The sequence below is a fragment of the Rhinolophus sinicus genome, chromosome 1, assembly GCF_057876585.1.
Source record: "Rhinolophus sinicus isolate RSI-liver-muscle chromosome 1, RSI-T2T, whole genome shotgun sequence".
NCBI classification, from domain to species: domain Eukaryota; kingdom Metazoa; phylum Chordata; class Mammalia; order Chiroptera; family Rhinolophidae; genus Rhinolophus; species Rhinolophus sinicus.
The window spans coordinates 55,264,893-55,284,287 of record NC_142501.1 but is presented as its reverse complement, the minus strand read 5'-3'; the positions used below and the strand labels follow the sequence as shown (position 1 = coordinate 55,284,287).

The following is a 19,395-nucleotide window of genomic DNA, read 5'->3' as shown; positions in this document are numbered from 1 at the left end:
AACTACACAAAACAAGGTTTAAGTAATATATCTTTATTATATTAAAGTTAAATTAAAAGAGAATGTTTCATATAAAACACTGGGGGAAATCACTTAAAATATTTATCCTAAGGGTTAAATCTAAGTAGGGGAGGTAGAACAGTCGTATGGCTTCTATCAGCAATAGGACAGCTCCAAGGAGTCACCGCAGGGAGACAGGCAAGCCATAGGCTACAGGTGCAGCCCCAATAAGATACTTGAGTCGGGGAGCCTGGCGAGCCTGGTTCACATAGTAGAGAAGGGGGGCTCCTGGGCCTGCTCCAAGCCAGCTCTGCAGCAGTGCCTCTGTGTAGCGGTCGATGTCACGGTCAGTCACATCCCAGAGGTTACCTAGAAAAAGGGGACTGGGAAAAAAGAAGGAAGAAGTACAAAGGGCTCTAAGACAGAATATATAGGAAAACACGATTGATGGTGGTGGTGGGTGAGTAGAGGACTGAGTCAATGAGGAAGTCCCGTGGCCCACAGTTGGAGGAGGAGGAGAGAAGACGGCAAAAAGGCCCAGGCATGTCAGGGAACTAGAATGGGAGGAAGGTGGGGCACAAGGGGAAGGATTTAGGGTTCAGACTTGGAAAGAACCTGGGGTTGGGACCTAGGATGGGCCTTGCCCCTCGAGACTCACCAGCCAGCCATGATATACTTGAGCACGATGCCAGCGCCCTCCAGGTTTCCATGCACAGCTAGGGCTGCACTGCTGCAGCCAAACAGCAGGGCCACCGCCCGGCAGCTCAGCCTCAGGACAGCCTGCCCATCCAGAAAGCGGGCACCGGCCCCATGCCCTGCATAGCTAAGGCAGAAGAAGGTGAGATGAGTCTGACCTAGGTGTACTAGGCCTCTGCTGTGTCTCCAAAGGCACCCTGAGTCAGCCAGGAGCTTTAAGCCCCAAAGCAAACCAAAGTGATACCTCTGGGACTGCCCCTACCCCCACCTCCCGGCCCTAAGCACTCACATATATAAGTCATGCTCCGTCAGGGCCGCCTGCACCTGTTCTGGGCTTGGCACCTCCCCAATCACCCCTTTCCAGCCAGCTTCACTGCAGGGAAAAAGTAGTAAGAATAAGGGTCATGTAGTAAGAAAGAGGGCGGGAGAAGGTGGGCTGCAACATCTGATTCTAGAGAAAAGGACATGTTGCCCCTATACGTTGTCTCTACCCTTCCCCACCCGCTTTCTTACTCTTATCCTCCTGACCTGCTAAAATTGGCTCGAAACTGCTCCTCTGTGCTTGAAAGGTTATTGTGAGGGTTTAGAACGTAGAAGGTACTGCGTGGATCCACCCCTTGGCTCAGCACTGACGAGGCCCCAGACTGAGGAGGAGACACTGGCGATCAGGATCCTGGTCCGGCCAGAGGCCCAAGCTCCAACAAACTGCAAGCCCCATCCCACGGCTCATCCATTTCTAGGACACTCTCCTGTCTTCCCCCAATCGCCAATCATCCCCAGTCCCCACTCCTTGAATCCCACCTCTTTGGTGATGGCGTAGCTGAGTAGGAAGCGAAAGGAGGGCAGCCGAGTGACAGACAGTGCCCGGAGGCTGGGCATGCTCTCCCATGGCAGCTTCTGCAGGTCCTGGGCAAAAAGCACTCAGAGGTTTCAGTCCCGAGCCAGGTATATGCAGAAGTGAGAAGGGGCATGGGGATGAGTTGGTGCCCACTGCCCACCAGACGCTGCCCCTCTGCCTCCTAGCTCCTTACCTTGTCCAGCACTAAGACAAGGTGCCTATTGCTTGGTACTTTCTGCCCCTGTAGACGTCCTATTGCCTCACTCAGGAGCTCTTGGGCTCGCTCTGGCCGGGCAGGGCACAGCCCATAGGCCAGGGCCTGAATGTCCTGAGGGGTGAGGGTGCTGGCACCACTGAGCATGACCTATAGGGGAACAGTGGTCAGTGAGTGCCATAGCTCCCCCATTGCCACTCACAATGGCAGGTGGGAAAGAATTGTCTAGCTTCTTCCCCTTCCCTGATTTCTCAACTCACTTTCAGCAGAGTGGGGTCAGGATATTTCCAGCCACATTCCTGCAGCAACTCTTGTAGGTGGGTGGCCTCCTGGGAGGGGCCAGGGTCCTCACTGGATGGCAGCAACAGCCCCCTCCAGCAGCCCAACACATGCTTCTCTAGGGAAGTGATGAGGACCTGAGTGAAGAACAGAACCTTCGGTCAGAGAGGAAGCTGAGTTTCTCTCCCCACAGACACCAACATTTTAGAGATGAGGAAATGGGTTTTCCAGTAAATAGGTTTGCCATAAAAGCCAAGAAGTGGAAACATTTTTCATTTGCTGAGACCCTGGGGGAGTGTAGGTAAGATGATTTGTTACATATCACTATGTTTTAGCAACTGTGAACAGGTGGGCAATGAAAGGTAAAGCCAGGAAGCTGATACTTGGGCTTAAATCCTTTTTCTTGTATGTACCTTGAAACATTCCATTGCCATAACTTCAAGTTTTGGGCTCTTGTTTAAAGTCCTTCCCAAGTAACAGAATTTTTTATTTAGGTCTCCACTTCCAGAAAGGACTTGAGGTAGCTCAGCACTGACCTCGCACCCTTCAGAGAAGCCCCCAGGCACGCACAGGTCATTCCTAGGGTAGGCATGACCCCACCCCACCCTGGGAGCACACACCTCCATCCGGCGGTCCAGTTCTAGCCGCCCTGTCCACCATTCTCGCTTGTCAGTACAGCTGCTGTTCTCTTTCTGTTCCTTCTGGATGGCATCAAACTCTTTGAGGGCCGAACTCAGAGGAAGCTTTGGGAGATGGGGTTGTGAGATTTCTACCTGCTCACGTGAGCCCCGTCTCTCTGTCCCGCCACCACAGAAATGTGAGCAGCTTGACCAGAGGCCTACCCTAGCCCGACTTTGCTCCCTAGACCCGGAGACCTACCTTGCTCTGGGCAGTGGGGATGTGCACAGTGACCGGGGGATTCTCTTTTTCCAGCCGGGTCAGCAGGAGGGTGTCACCCACGGTTCCAGGCTGGAGGGTGGCCAAGGCCAACACACACACAGTCACTCCTGACACACAGAACAAACCCAGAATCATTTCAGCTGTTACAAGGAATGCCCTTCCATCTTCTGTACTCAATCCCTATCTCTCACTCACGACAACTCTAAGAAGCCTTTCCTGCTCACTGGATTTCAAGGTGTTGTCACTTGCCCTAACAGCTCCCTGGGGATGCAGACCATGTCTTGTACTTCTTTGTGTCACTCACAGAAATGAACAAAGGGCGCTGCACGGAAGGAAGCACTCAAATCATGTGTCTCACGTTAGCGGAGGGAGACCCCGGGCACCTGAACTTATCCCTAAAGAAAGACATTGAATTTGCTGGTAACTCAAAGTTGAGTTTTAAAAAAAAGACTAGATTTAGGGTGTGTCGGTTTGGTGAGAATCACAAAATGACTAATCAATGAAAAGGTAGGACATGTCTTTTCCTAAGGATCACAAATCTATGTGTGCTAACTAGTACCTTAAACACCTTCACCCAACTCTTCAGTAAGAAGATGAATAAAAGGCCAGGAGAACCAGCCAAAGCCAGCCGCCATACCCCTGGGGATCAGAGCCAGGCGCTCCCGGAAACTCTCCTTCTCGGGCTGGGGGAAATGGCCAGACCCTGATGTCCTGAAGGAAAAGAGGCGCTGGATGCGGGTCAGGGGGACATCTCCAGGCCTCGGCTGGAGGCTCAGCCCCTGGAGCTGGTCTGCTATTTCGAGCGATCCTTGGTGCTTCTGGGCCTTGCTGCAGGCAACACAAGAAGGGGTGAGTTCTCCCTCCTTCAAAGTCTGGACCCTCCATCCAGTCTGCCCAGGACAAACCTTAGGGATGGTGGGCACTCACCTTAGCTGCCTGTGGAGGTGGGTGAGCAGCTGGTGGCGACAGGTGATGGAGACAGACTCAGCGATGAGGCAGGCAGTGGCATAGGGATCCTGCTGGCCCAGACACAAGGCCAGGAAGCGGCAGAGGTGAGCATAGAGCCCGCTAGGAGGGCAGTGACTGACCCCACGGAAAGCAATGCTCAGTGAGTCATAGATGGAATCCAGGGTAGAGACACCTAGAGAAAGGTTAAGATACTTGGCTATAGATGAATCCCCCATTTTCTAGCTGACAGGAACTTGCCAAGAAGGCATCCCTATCTCATCTCCCACTTGGAAAGTAGCAGCTACCATTTACGAAGGGCAATGTGCCAAGTAGGGTGCTGTGCACCTTACATGCACCAATTTGCTGTCCTCCCCACACCCCACTTTACAGTTAAGTCAATAGAAGCTCAGAGAGAGGTTGAGTGACTTGCACATAGGTAGTAGAGTGCTGGAATTCAAACCCAGGTTCAAAGGCTGCGGATCTAGGTGGGGATCTAAAGCCAGAACCAAGACAGACCCGAAAAGCATTGGGATCAAGAGACCCAGAGGCGCAGCCCCCTCCAGGTGACCAGACCTCACCAATGGGTACCGGGGCGGAGGGGCGCTGCAGCCGAGGACGGAGACCCTGGTCTCGCTCTTTATCTGGGCGCAAGATGGGCAGCTCCTCTTTGCTGGAATCCCGTCTCAACACCTCACATTCTCCTATGGCTGCATCAGGCCCTGGAGCTGCTGTCTTCCCACCTGGGGAGAGAAGATGACTTTTCTATGGAGCAACCTCCTTCTGCCATCCCTTGTTCTCCCTGCCGTATCCAGTCCAGAGCCAGCAAGAGAACTTTCTGTACTGTCTTTGGCACCAGTTATTTCTTGTGCTTTGGTCCCAGGGCAGCCCCCTGAAAACATATATACCTTCTGCCTCCCACCCCTGCCCTTATACCTGAGGTTAACTCTTCCCCGTCAGAGCCCCTGAGGATCTCAAAGCTCATTTCCATCTGGTTGTCAGTCAGCTCCTCCTCAGGGATGGTCCTCATAATCTCGGGGCCTAGCTCCTCACGATGCCCGGACACCACCTTCTTGGGCCTCCGGCTCCTGCCGCTGAGGCCCGAGTGCCCAGGGGCACCGCCTGGGGCAGTCACTGCATCAGTCTTCAAGCTTGGGCCCTTCCTAGCCTGGCCCCGGCCTCGGCCCCGGCCCCGGGAAGCAGCGCCCCGTCTCTTGGCGCCCTCTGCCAGCCGTGCCTCAACTGGGTCTTCCAAGTCACTGTCATCACTGAAGTTCACCTGGGATGGGTGGAAAAGGGAGAAGGGCCAAGGGGCCTTCAGTGACATCATCCGACAGCAGGTGGCGCTGTGGAGGCACCAACACAGAAGCCTTTGGGGAAGATTTAAGAACCTCCCACACATACTGCCACACTCAACCAGGGGCAGTGACTCCTGAGTGCGGAAGGAGGGAGAGAAGGGACCAGAAGATAAGGAGGGATGAAAGGGGAAAGGAAGCGTAGAGTTAGGGAAAGTGCCTTCTGTCTGAAACAAAGGCAGACTTGGAAGCAGGTCTTGCTGTGGAAGATGCAGGGATCCTGCAGGGTAACAGGAGAGCTAAAGGTCCTGTCAGTCCCTGGGAAGCTGCTCCACAGACACCTGCTCGCGGAACTCTTCTCCAGGACCACCCAACACCAGCACCACCCAGACACAGTCCCACCTCACCTTCAGGCGGGTCTGGATCCTCTGTTGTACTTTAGGGGCCTTGGGAATCTCAGGCTTGCTCTTTGTAGGGGAGACTTCCTCAAACACGGTGAAAGTGACACAAGGGCTGGCCTGCCTAAGCCGGCCTGGGGGCTTAGGTGTACAGGGTGGTCCTCCACCTTCCAGACCTTTCAGACCTTTCAGAGAGGAATTATGGAGGGGCAGGGTAGCAGAGACCGCTTGCTGGCGCCCTCGTCCAGGTTTTTGGTTCCGAAGCTTAGAGGACTCTGAGCCTGGGCGGGGCTTTACTGATGGTGGCTGCCAGCCCCAGGAGTTTGCAAAAAGCTGCATAGTGCAGCAGCTGAGGCCAGCTAGCTTTGCAAGGGCCTGAATCAAGAGTAGGCTGGCACGCCAGGGCTCCAGGTGGGGTATCCGTGCTGCCACAAACTTCAACCCTGACTTCAGGACTTTCTCCAGGCTCTTGTTTGATGGCTGGCTCAGCCCCTCCTGTGCCAGCTGTGTATATGCCTGAGCCAAGATCTCATCGAAGAGGCTCGGGATGGGGGAGGTGGTCGCCTTGTGATTCAGGGAAACCTGTAGAGCTTGGGTGAGGCGCTCAGTGGCTGCAGGGCAACCCTTCAGGACAACCTGCAGCAGATCCAGACTCTGGGCCTGATGACCCATGGCTAGTCTCACCCGTGCTGTGACCAACACCCAGCGTAGACAGACTGCCGAGAGGACAGGGCTAGCACAGAGCGAGCAGTCACAGGTGGGCAAATGGGTCAGGAAGCCAGGGCTGGGCTGGGGCTTTGTTTTCAGGATTGGGGAGGAGTTAGTAGCAGGTGCTATGGGACCAGGCTCCTTGGACAGAGTGGCCACCAGTTCCAGAGCAGGGCCTCTTATGAAGAGCTCCTCTTCTGGGAGTTCTGGAGGACAGGGGACCCAGGCCTGCTGCTTCCCCTTCTGCAAGTGGACCTTCTTCACAGAGTCTGGGTGCTGGGCTAGTCCAGAAAACTCTGAGGAGAGAGCAGAAGAAGAATTACAAAACTGGGGGCGGCCGGATGGCTCAGGCAGTTAGAGTGCTGTGCTCCTAATGCCGAGGTCACCAGTTCGATTCCCACATGGGCCAGAGAGCTGCGCCCTCCACAACTAGACTGAGAACAACGGCTTGAATCGGAGTTGGGGGTGGGGGTCGGGGGGGAAAAAAGGAATTACAAAACTGGGAGAAATGATACCAAGAGTTTCCTGAGCTACCCCAGGGCCCAACTCCCTAATGTAAGTGTAATTTACTTACTAGTCACTCATATATATTACGGTACTAACACACTACATATTAGTGGCTTATTTTTTCAACAAAATCCCTAATGTGTTCTTCCCTTCCAACAATGGACCAACACAGCCCCCAAAGCCCCCATATCTGCAGCTCAGAAGGATGCATGCCTGGCTCAGGACAGCAGGCCAGTACCAGGAGGACCAAGTGTTAATCCTGGCTTCTGCCTGACTAGCCCTGTGATTCTGGCCCAAAACAGTGAATTTCTCAACCTTCTCATTTTACAAATGGAAAAAATAAATAAATCTACGTTCCCACTTAACTTCCCAAGGTTTTATGTGGGTCAAATGAAATACCAGAGGTAAAAATGGTTGATAAGAAAAAATGCACCATAAATAAAGTATTTTATTCTGCGCTTAAGCCTCCTGAGGACACTACATTTGTGTTGTCCAATACAAGAGCCACTAGTAGCCACATGTGGCTACTGAACATGTGAAATGTGGCGAGTGACTGAGGAACTGAATTTTAAATTTTGTTTAAGTTAAATTTAAATAGCCAAAATGTATTAGCACTGAAAACTAGAACCAGGTAGGGTTAGTTCTGGACAGGCTATCTGAAGGAGACATCAATGGTCTGATTGAAGTAAAGGGAGCTTTGCCCTGGAATCAGAAGTAGAGAACCAAACCTTGCCATATAAAGTATATGTGTCACTCTCACCACTGCGCATGGGCACGGGGGCACGGCTGCTCACCTGTGCAAGACTCGAGCAAGAACAGAACCTGCCGCAGGTCCGATTGACAGAGGTCAATGTCATTGCGTGCCAGCTCCAGCTCCCCCTTCAGCACCAGGAACAGGGCACACCTGGTGGGGAGAGGAGATGACAAATAATTAGTGGAATCATGTGTTTTCCTGGAGAGTCTTTTTGCCCCTTTTCCAGACAGAGCCATCTGTCTTTCCCAGCCTCCAAAAGGCTTTTACTTCCTAAAGTTGACTTCACTGCTCCCTGGAGAAAACCCTCTATACTGCTGACTCAAACCCACTCATCCTTGTGCATAAGGAAAGGATTTCCCAAACTGCGTTCCTCAAAAAAAAGGGCCCTGTGGGCAAAGAGATTTAAGGAAACAAATCTCCTTTTTACAGATTTACAATGCGTATTAACATATTGGAGGACATGAGAAGTCCTATAGGAAATAAAAATGTCTAACATTGTTTAACTCAGCACTTCCCACTTATTTAGCCATGGAATACATTCTTCCACTAACCCTTCCAAACATAACATGTTAATCTGTGGAATAATTTGGGAGCCCGTGGTCAAGGGCACAGGCACTCACATTCCAGAATCAGTACCTTCTTGGGCCCTGTACTCACTGGCGAGGTATCTGTAGCTTCGTTGTAAGTTTCAGGGCCTCCAAGCAAAAGGCCTTGGCTTCGCTCACACTACCCAGGCGGCCCAGGCGGGAGACCAGCTTCTCTGAGCAGCTCAGCACCTCTGTCAGCACCTGCCATTTTTGTACTAGATTTTCACCTGTAGCAAAGGAGAGAGAACAGACCATCATTTCTCGTAGCCTGGATCCTCTGGAGACAAAACTGCCAGCCCCACCATCTAGCCTGTTTATTCCCACAGGGCCTTCCTCTCCTCAGACTCACCATAGTCTAGAAACGGTGTCTCCACGGCTGTTTTATGAATTGAGAGCACATCGCTGCCCATGAGCAGGAGGATGATGCTTCGGAGGAGCTTATGGGAGTCGATGAGGGCTATCTCAGGTGTCTGCCAGCCTGTGCAGGTGAGGGAGGGCAGGACAAGAAGAGAGATGATGTGGCCAGAATATCCACCACCTTCAACTACTAAGATAACAAATGCAAAGCTGCTGCCACTCTTTTCCTTCTGCACCTAAGGCAGACAGAACCAATCAATCACAGAACTCTTTCCCCCTGAGAACACACTGGGTCTCCGAATCCTTGTTGGGATAGTATTCCAGGCAGTCACTAGACAATCGATTAGCATCAGTGGATGAACTGAAAATCATCTGCTATCCTGGGCCTACTCTGTGCAGCTTCTAGGTAGGCTCATTCAGGCAGTTGGACAGCAGAAGGGACAAAGGCTGACAAGAGCTGATAGTGGACAAACCGCACATATCAACCAAGGAAGGCCATCCACCTTATGTTTTCACCTTGGGCACAGAGCTGCTCCCACAGGGAGGCTGAGAGGATGTCTGATGAGAGGCTGAGATAGACTGCCACCAGCTGCAGGGCCTGGACACGCAGCAAGTACCAGGCCTTGGATGACCTCTGGAGAGCAGGGTCCCGAAGCACAGACAGCAACAGAGAGGCACCCTCCGTCACCTGGAAGAGCGAGGGGGCCAGAGCAGAGCAGTGAGGTCATAGGCTATTCAGAGTGCGAGGGGCCCCTGGAGATCATCTGGCCCAATGCCCTGCTTTTAACAATGATAAAAGCTGTAGAGAAAACTAGAACAGAGAGGGCACAAGACTTGGCCAAGTCACTCAGCTATTTTGTGAGAAAACTCAGGGCTTTTGATCCCACTGGATTTCCAGTCTAAGGCTCCAGGGTTGTCCCAGTTTCTATTCAGGGAGACTTTCCCCTTTGCCCCTCAGGAAACTAGAAAACAATGAAAAGGAAAGTATCTCTACTAGAGGAACACTGGTGAACAATTCATTGGAGGGCAAGGCTAGGAAATAGCACTGCTTCTCAGAGTCAGGAATATTCTTCTTAGCTCCAAGGAAATCTCAGAAGCCAGACAAATATCTAGAAAATCCTAAAATCCTTCCAATACCTAGGATCTTCGGGTATAAGAAAGTGAGAAATACCTTGTGAAAAGCATAGTAGAGCTGACTTCTCAGTAGGTCACAGGTCAAGGAAAGGAGCAGGTATACGTCAGTAGTATGATCCAGAAACTTCAGACTTGATTCTGCCTCTTCCAGGTATAACTAAGGGAGCAATGGGGGGGGGGGGTGTGTGTGTGTGTGTGTGTGAGCATGAGGTGAAGAGAGACATTAAAGCATTCACAAGTAAAATGCTGACCACATCCAATTAAATATTATTTCAAATATTATAATCTGCACAGGAGTTATTCACTCACTCACTAAAATGTTCATCGAGTACCTTTCAGTTAAACACTATGCTAGAAAGACAAAGCTGAATAAGGAGTAAGCAGGACCTTTCAACCAATATCTTGCAATGCAGTGGGGATGCAGGCATACCTGTGTAATCATGATACAATGCCATTAGTGCTATGGGGACACAGAGAAAGTGGTTGAGTCTGTCCTTGAAGAAGAGGACATAAAAAATGCTTTATGAAGGAGGGAACCATTGATCTTGAAAAGATCACTGATCTTAGCCTTGACAGGTTTACTGAATGAAAAAAAGGGCGGGGGTGAGAAAGGGTGTATTGAGGCTGGAGGAACTAACACAACCAAAGACAGAGATGCACAATAAAAGGACTATCAAGTAACTGGGACAGATTGGCATAAGGTTCATGGTGGGGAGTGACAAGAAAAAGTGTGAACTAGAATAATATTGAAGCTATGCAGAGTAATATTGAATGTCAACTATAATTAAATATTGTGTGTACACATATATATTCACGGCATGTAAACAACGCATAGGGAATATAGTCAATGGTATAGTAACAGCTATGTACGATGTCAGAGGGGTAATAGACTTGGAGGCGGTTATCACATTGTGAGGGGTATAAATGTCTAATCATTATGTTGTTTTGTGATCTGAAATTAATATAAAAAATATTTTTTTTAAATAAAAGGATGCAATACAAAGTAAAGGGTCTGGACAGTGTCCCTCGGGAAATGGAGAAGCCAATGAAATCCTTTAAGCAGGCAAAAGATAAGATTAGATCTATGCCTAAAAAGACCACGCTAAGACGAAATGGAGAAACAGGAAGGAAGGAGACCAGCTAGGAGACATCATAATAGTCCTAAAGTGAGCAAAGAAGCATCAACTAGGGCAACAGAAATGGGTGGGAAATACAGGATTAGCAGCATATGACTGGAGAAGAATCTCAGACTTCACAAACAACTGATTTTGCAATGAGAAGGAGAAAGACACTTCCTCTTCCCACACCTGCCTCTCAATCACTCCACACTTAACCCTCCAGCAGAATGTGGCAGTAGGAGGCAGAGAAGCTGCCCCTTCGGTATGCTCTTTTCAGAGAAAAGATGGGTCACTACAGCCAGGTCCCCCCTGCAGCCCCAGGCTGGACTGGCTGGGCACTCACCTGGGCATAGCTGGGACAGCCGAGTGTCAGGAGGAGCTGGGTGACATGGCAGGAGGAGCCAGCTGCCTTTGCGTGGTCCTCCAGTTTCTGGGAGACGATCCGTACAAGTAGGAAGACCTCCAGAGCCTGCAGGGGCTGGTTGGCCAGGAGGAGGAAGTTTATCCAGCACCTCTCGAGCCTCCATTTCTACCCTCTGCTCCCTAGCCCTTTGGGACTTTCGTCTGACCTCTGGGCCTGCTGGAATGTGGCTACCCAGGCAGAGTAACCAGTAGCCATCCTCAGGGAGTCTGAGATGAGAGCAATGAGGGAGCCTACAAACCACGCTACCCCGCTCTGTATGAAAGCCCAGATGTCAGTCATCATCAACAGTCAGGATGGACTGAGTGCTTACTATGTGCCAGGCACTGTGTCAAGAGGTTTACATGCATCAGCTTCTTTTATCTTCACAGCAACTCTAATCCCAGTTTTACAGATGAGGAAACTAAGAATCACATAGTGTAAGTTGCTTGTCTAAGTTCACATAATAGGTACATGGTAGCGCCAAGACTCAAATCTAGGGCTGAGGCAGCTTCCCAGGCTCCTTGTGGTAAAAATACAGCCTCATGGCCCACAGTAACAAAGATCCTTTATGTGCAACGTTCTTTCTGGTTTCTAATGTGGGGCCCAGGTTTCTAAATGTGGAGTTCAGGGAAGAGCTTCAGGGAGTCTATGAAACATCATGACATTGCATGTCAACATGGAGAACTGTGTCTATAGGCACTTTTACATTTTTCTGAGCACATAGGTCTCAAATTATCTAATAATTAATATAATTATTATGGTTTACATTTGAGTATCCTTTTTATGTACAACATTGTCCATGCATTATCTCATCAAATGCGGACAATGCTATGAGGTAGTATTTTTATTACCTTCATTTTAGATAAGGAAACTTGGCCTTAGAAGGTTAAGTAACTTGCCTAAGGCCACGTACTAATAAAATGATAGAGCTTGGATTTATACTCAGAGAGGGTGGTGATAGAGCCCACACTAGGTTACTGGGCTTCTCAGCAGGTACACAGGCCAAAGGAAAAGGTGCGGGGTTTGTGGTCTGCGACGATGCCCTGCCTCATTACCTTTGCCACCAGCTGATAGAGGGCCGCTAGGATCTGTAGCGAGGCTGCTGTCTGTTGGAGACACCTTACAGCGGGGACCTGCCCCTTTGTAAGCACTTCCTTCCACAGGGCCAAGGCTTGGTCCAGGCATTTAGACTGAGCTGTAAGTCAGATGGAAAGGACCAGCCATTCTCTCAGCATGGGCCATCTTGAAAGAATGCTGCCTTCTCCATAACAGCCTCTGCCATTTGTGCCCACCCACCTCCCAGCCTCCCTCACACCTGGGGTCCCCATTCGGCTCTTAGGAAGCCATAGAGAGACTACCCCACCATCCTATGTCCACAGCCCTCACCAGCATCTGCAGCCAGGTTGAAGGCAATGTTACTGTATAGGAAACGATCTTCCTGGAGTTTATCTTCATAGTTCAGGTCATTGACTTCAAATTCCTCCAGGTTACTAGGGGCCTGGGCTCTCCGATCCCGCTCAATTCCCTGGATGGGGAGATCAGGGTGAAAAACAGGGTTGGTGCCAGCTTACTGGGGGCCCAGGAAGAACAATCCCTGTACCTAGTGCTGCTCAGCCCCACGGCAGCCACACTTACTTCTTGCATCTTGGCCTCCAGGGTACAGATGTAGAGCCACAGCAGGGCCTGTGCTTTATCATCCAGGAGCTGATCCTCGGCCTGGGCCTCAGGTTTCACAGACTCCAAAAGCTGTAGGGCTTCCTGGATAGCATCCAGGGCACAGCTGTAGGGAGAGGATGCACTTAAACAGGGCAGGACAGCCGGTCTCACCCATGATCACAAACGGAAGGGGGTGGTCAGGGACATGGTGAGGGAAACAGGCTCTGCAAAGGGTCAGAGGACCCAGGGCAAGAAGCAAGAGTGACCTCCCCGCCTTTCCTCCTTACCAGTCGGTCTGCTGGGCAAAGTCATGGTAGCAAAGCACCTGAGCCAATTCCACCAGGTGGATAGCTCGAGCCCAGCTCCCAGCCGGTGTCCCCTCAGGGATCAGCTCCAGCAGGTCACAGATAACGTTGAACCGCTCCTGCCCCGTGTCGGCCCGCACCGCCTTGTAGGCCTGCAGCTCCTCCCTGAGCAGGTGGGCCAGGGTCTCTGCGTCCCAGCCACTCAGGCTGTCTCGAAGAGTCCTAAAAGAGGATGGACTCAGCACCAGGGGAGCCCATGAAGCACGGAGCCTCTGCCCCTCTGCCAAGGAGTCCCAGCCTTGGCTTGCTGAGAGCTCCGTAAGTTTCTAGGCAGGAAAGCAAGAACACTGCCTGTCACCACTGTTCCCCCAGTACCCAGCACAGCGGCTGGCATACAGTAGGCACTTAGTGAGTAACGATGAATGGAGGAATCAGTGACTTTCTCAGATATAAGGATGAACGTGACTATGAGTACAAAAAGCCAGCCCTCGCCATGGGGTAAACATGGTTGTCCCACCTCCTGCCGACTCACCTCAGCTGTAGCTCCTTGTCTCCAGCTCTGGCTGCATCCATCTTGACCCGGACCCAGAAGGTGACTGGCTCAGCCATGTGTTTGGGGCCACAGGGCTGCAGGGCTGCCAGCCACAAAGTCACCATCTTGCAACCCTCGGCCTGTTTACCCAGTTTCTTCAAACTCTCTACTTGCAGCCGGAAGCACCTGTGCAACTGACCAGAGAAAGGGAACAGACAAAAGTGGAAGGAGGAACCAATGAGTCTGTATAGTGGGAGAAGACGTGTGTGCACAGGTACATATACCACTTGGTGGGGGCAGGGGTCCTCCAGCCACCACCCCTGCCCCAAGGCAGGAGATACCTAACAACTAAATACCCTGGGTCCTCTCAACCTGAGGCTTGAATCCATCCTACCCACATATTCATCTTCCATACTCATGAAAACCTACTCCTCTTCCTGTCATCCTTCTCTCAACAAATCACCGGAGTCAGAAATGTGAGGCCATCCTAGACTCTTCCTTTTCCCTCCCTCATAGCCAGTCACTTACCAGGTTGATCCTTGACTTCTTGCACCCATCAGTTCTTTCTATCCCTTGGGAAGCTGCTTCAATTCAGAAACCAACCCTTTCCTGCTAGGGCAGCCTGGATGCCCACTGTTGTCCTTGCACTCTAGTCACTCGCCACAGTGATGCCAGAGAAACGCAGGATGCCAATCTGCTATCATGTCTCCATTTACATCTGTTAGAAGCTCATCAATCTCCCTCACGATGAAACCCAAAGCCCTCTACAACCCACCTTGCCTGCCAATCCAGCCAACTGCTCATTTCACAGGTATTCGTGCTTTAAGACTGTGGTTCTCACCTGGTTGTCCAAAGGACCACCTAGCGGAACACTTTAAATATCCAGATGTCCAGGCTCCAGTGCCAGAGATTCTGATGCAGGCTGATGCAATTAGCTTAGGGTAGGCATTAGAATTTTTTTTCAATCACTCAGGTGATTCTAACGTGCAGCCAGGTTGAGAACCACTGGCTTGGGAATAGCTAAATATAAAACGTGAGTCAATCAAAAAATTAAGTAAACAACAGTACAGGTGAGATCTGGGAAAACACTGCCTCAGGTACTGTTGCCAACACGTAGCTCCTAACACCCTACTCTAAGGCAGGGTCCTGGCCAGGCCTTTTCATGCTCCTCAAGCTCTCTCCTTCCCCCAACATAACCTCCCCTCCAGCCCTCATACCTTCTCAGGAGACACCTCAGGATAGGTACCTGGCTTCGCCAAGCCCAGGTGCTGACAGAGGGGCTCGGAAATGGCACAGGCCTCGGCATAGAGCTTGTGACTATAGAAACTGTAGGCCAAGTTACTGGTGTAAGAGGCTGCAGGGGAGAGAAAGGACCATTGAGCACAGGAATGGTTCCCACTGCCCTTTCCTGTTGGAGGCAGTAGAGAGAAGCTCAACCTACAGTCAGCTCACCAGCTTCCAGATCAGACAGGGACTCCTATTGCTAGGGAATGAGAAAGGAACAGCACTCCCCTTCCTGCTGCTGGTCAGCCCAGGACTCCCATTCCATCAAGTAGACCCACCCCAACCAGCCGCTCTGCACTCGTTTCCCAAGAGCCGAGTCCTCATTCCCACGCAGGGCCCATCTCTCCGCACATGCCCATCTATCTTCATCTTGCTCTAAAGGTCAGCATCTTAGAGGAACACTTGACCTGTCCCTTCCCTCCCTCTCCTTCCCTCATCCTGCTGAGGCCGCATAGCCTCCCTGCTATTCCTTGAACATACCAGCCCCTCTCCTACCTTGAGACCTTGGCACTGGCTGTTTCCTCTGCCAAGGATGTCCTTTTCCAAGTGCCTACATGGCCAATTCCCTCACATCCTCCAAGTTTTGCTCATGTCACCCCTCAATGAGGTCTACCTTGACAACCCTATTGCTTTAAATGGTAACTTGCCCGCCCTCACCCATCCTGAACTCCTATTCCCCTTCTCATCCTGCTCTAATTTTCTTTCCCCCATACTTCTTACCACTTTCTAACATGTTGGTAATTCAATTATTCTATTGTTTATTATCTTTCTCCCCCAACCAGGATGTGGTTCCAAGAGAGCAGGAATCTTTGGTTTTGTTTACTGACAAATCCAAGTACTCAGAACAGTGCTTAGCACATAGTAGTTACCCAATAAATATTTGTTGAATAAAATTTTACTAAATTTTAGTTTACGCAGAGTCTTGAATATCAACACAGATGGTTGAGAGAAAAAAAAGTCAGTCTTCAATACTCTGTGCAAAGAATTTTCATACTAATAATTCTTATGACTTCTGGTGATATTTTCATCTCTATGACCACTGAAAATATGAATATGACAAGTTCTCCAAAACCTTCCAATGACTGAACTCATTAAGTTTATATGACGTAAACTAAAGGGCCATGCTTTTTGTAAAATGAAGGGGAAATTTATCATGAAATACAAAAATAGGCAAAACTTTGCTGGTAGGATAGTGGTTGCTGTTGGGGAGTGGTGACTAGCAGGGGTTACAAGGAGGGAGTTTTCCAGGGTTAAGTCATGTTCTGTTACTTGCCTAGATGTTGAATACCAAGTAGGTACACTTTGTAAAAAAATCCATCAAGCTGTACACTTATGATGTGAGTAATTTTCTGTATGTATATTTCAATAAAAAGGGTGGGGAGACGTATATGCTGTTGGTTTATAGATACATCGCCTATTTCCAGAAGGATACATAAGAAATTAAAGATATTAGTTGCCACTATAGAGGTCAACCTGGGTGACGAAGATCAGGAGGGAGAGAGGCTTTTCACAGTATCTGCCCTTTTGTGCAATTTGTATTTTGAACCCTGTGAATGTTTTACCTAGTTTTAAAAAAATGTAAGTTACAAATGTTCTTTAAAATTTAAATACATAGAAAAGTAATAAAGTTGCACATCAGACACAAATGTTTTCATGACACAAATACCAAATCAGATTTCAAAATCAATGAGAAAAAATTTGTGTCCGCTATTGTAAGTTAGCTTCATTTCTTCTCTTCTGCTGTTAAATATAGAGTAACTGATACTTATAAACTTCTTTTCCGCTGGCTCCTTAAACCATAAGGAGCCCCTCTGGAGGTCATAACCATCCAGCAAGTGCTGTTTGCCTGCCTAATGAGTGGTGATCCTCCCAAGAACCCTATTATCTGGGCCCCAGGGCACTAACCAGTCATTCCCAGGTAGTCAGTCAGCTCTTGGCCTGACAGATCCTGTAAGGTCTCTAGCATCCAGACAACAGTAGATTTGCAACTTTCCACTAGCTGGGCCAGGTCAGCCAAACCAGCTTCCTGAAGGGACAAAAAGGGCTTGAGGGTGAGAGGAGACATAATAGGTCCAAAGTGACATCCACCCCACCCCATACCCATAGCCAAAGCAACCCCAAAGCTCTACCGAAGGAAGTCAAGCAACCCCTGACCCTAGAACATGTCTAAGGTTTTTGATTCCCAGATGGTACCTGACAGCCTTGGGCAAAGTCATAAACCGCCACAGTGTAGAGGTGAAGTCCCTGGAATCGCATCTGAACAAAAGACTGCTGCTGCTTGGAGGGGTCCTCACAGATCTGAGGAGGGAAGCGGAAGGTTGGTTTGAGGGACACAGATAAAGCATGAGCTCAAAGCTAAAGACTGGCCCAGAGTCCTGGAAAGCTGACAAAGCCCGGAGAGTAGGAAGGACATCAGGAGGGGCCACTGCCCTCTCAGGATAGACTAGGCTGCTTGCTGGCTCGTCAGGCATAGTCTAGAGAGCAGCTTACCAAGGAGGGAGCCAGGGCTTCCAGGTCTTACTAAAGACCCTAGCCTGATAGTCCACAGAACCACATTCCCATACTACCTCTAGGTCCTTAACTCACACCATCCTGCAGCTGCCGAAGGAGGGAGCAGTACCCGCCAAGGAAAGCAAAGAGGCCCAGAATAGCATCAGGTCCATAGCGCCTCTTGGTGCCCCGCTCCAGGCCTGAGAGGAAGAACTGGCAGCTGTCACACAATGCCCGCAGTGGGGGGGATGGTGTCTCCATGCTGCTGTTCAGGACAGCTGATGCCTTGATCAGAAGCTTGGCCGCCACCTGAGGTCCTCCCTCCTGGACCTGCAGCAGTTTTACCCCCAGCTGGCATAGCTGGAGGCTGGGAGCCAGGCTGGTTTTCCTTAGGTAATCTTGGGCCTTCTCTACTGCCCTGGTGGCCTTGGCATAGAGGTAGCTCCAGCAGAGGCGACGACAGTGTTCCAGGGTGAGCTCCAAGAGACAGAGGGCCTTTGGTGGAGAAAGAGGACCAGCCGAGTCCCCTCCATCACCCACCAAGGCTCTGATCACATGCCTGGAGAGCAGGTCATCTAGGAAATCAGCATCTGCTTCATTCAGACCATGCCCACTGGCGTCAAACAGCTGATTGGCAGCTACCACTCGACAGGCGGTTGGAGAAGCAAAGTGGGGAAGCTCACAAGGGGTACTTTCATCCTCCAAGAGTACTAGAAAGCTCAAGGCCTTCAGCCGAGCAGAGTATGCAGCTCGCCGCTCCACCAGAGCTTCTGCCCCCTTCCAAAGCAGAGAAAAACTGCCCCGAGCCACAGCCTCGTAGTCCTGGGAAGCAGCTTGGTGAGAACACTGCAGCAAGCAGGCATGGAGGGGCTGAGCAAGCCGGAGTGTGGCCTCTGGGATTCCCTGTGCGGCCACATTCCGCAGAAAGATGAAGAGAATTCGTTCTAGGTAGAGGGGTGGGCGCTGGGGGTTGGACACCAAGTAGCCATTGCAAGCCAGCTCTGCCAGCTCCAGCAGGCTTCCCAGGTGCCTGTGGCAATCCAGTTTGGCAGTCAGCTGCTGGTTGCAAGCTCTCAGGATGGCATCACAAGCTTGTCTCCTCTCAGCGTTAAATCGGCAGCTGGGAGAACCAGCTGGAACCATGGACAGGAACTCCTAAGAGAAGAGAAAGATGTGACTAGGGCTATCAAAAGAGGGAAAGAGATAGGGTAAGAAACTAGACATGAGGTTGCTTAGGAGATCTATTCATCTGGCTCTTCAAATGAGGCAAAAAAAAAAAAAAAGCTCAGCTTGGAGAGCCGGGTGCATCCAGAGGCAGACAGCACTCCCCACCTTCAAGTCAGGCAGCAACGCTTCAGCCTCCTTCGGGCTGCTCAGCAGAGTCCCAAAGTTGACTCCTTTGAAGCTCCTCATGGCGCCGGAGGGCTAGGGGAAAGAAAAGAGACGGATTAGAGAGGGCAGAGAAGATTCGTAATGGGGTTAAATGAAGGCCGGGTGAAGGGCTTGAAGGCCGCGGAAGAACAGGACAAAAAATCCGTCAAAAATCCTATCGGAAAAAAGCCCAGGCCAGATGCCAAGGCTCCCGTTATAAACCGACGCTTCCGCTTTTTCTTCCTCCCGGCCGATCCCCGGCCTCACTATCCATACCATCACCCCAACGCCCCACAGGGGAGGCCTCCAACGAGCTCTTCAGCGACTACCAGGATGTCCCGAGGTCTCCCGACACTCCCTTGCAGAGTCGTCCCCGACTCTTCCTCAAGTCAGCGTTTGGGACCCCATTCACCTCAATTTGTACACACGCTCACAAGTCCCTTCGGTCCTTAGCCCCAGAGTAGTCTCCACCTTCCCAGGTCTAAGACTTAGCCGCCAGACGTATTACTCCTCAAGAATCCAAAATGTAACCTTCGTTTACGCGCCAGCCCCTCCTTTCAAATATCCCCAGCGACCAATCAGCGAGAGCTTCGTAACGCCGGTGGGCCGCGCGGCGCACTGGGA

General features: G+C 50.7%; 1 protein-coding gene across 1 annotated transcript; it reads right to left on the bottom strand.

The window, feature by feature from the left end:
- Nucleotides 1-17: 17 nt before the first annotated feature.
- On the bottom strand, nt 18-19,314 carry ESPL1 (extra spindle pole bodies like 1, separase). The gene is made up of 31 exons (XM_019724470.3): nt 19,184-19,314; nt 18,733-18,825; nt 17,497-18,555; nt 17,104-17,208; nt 16,816-16,936; nt 14,844-14,980; nt 13,627-13,820; nt 13,077-13,316; nt 12,769-12,913; nt 12,520-12,658; nt 12,189-12,328; nt 11,074-11,208; nt 9,650-9,769; nt 8,995-9,166; nt 8,471-8,599; nt 8,192-8,348; nt 7,575-7,684; nt 5,575-6,569; nt 4,809-5,151; nt 4,454-4,615; nt 3,855-4,068; nt 3,565-3,755; nt 2,907-3,034; nt 2,648-2,770; nt 2,009-2,164; nt 1,728-1,898; nt 1,498-1,602; nt 1,225-1,340; nt 986-1,069; nt 659-823; nt 18-383 (listed from the first exon to the last, which is right to left on the bottom strand). Exons 2-31 carry the CDS (start codon nt 18,811-18,813, stop codon nt 182-184), a joined length of 6,339 nt encoding a protein of 2,112 aa, XP_019580029.3. The 5' UTR covers nt 18,814-18,825; nt 19,184-19,314; the 3' UTR covers nt 18-181.
- Between the last annotated feature and the right edge of the window lie 81 nt (nt 19,315-19,395).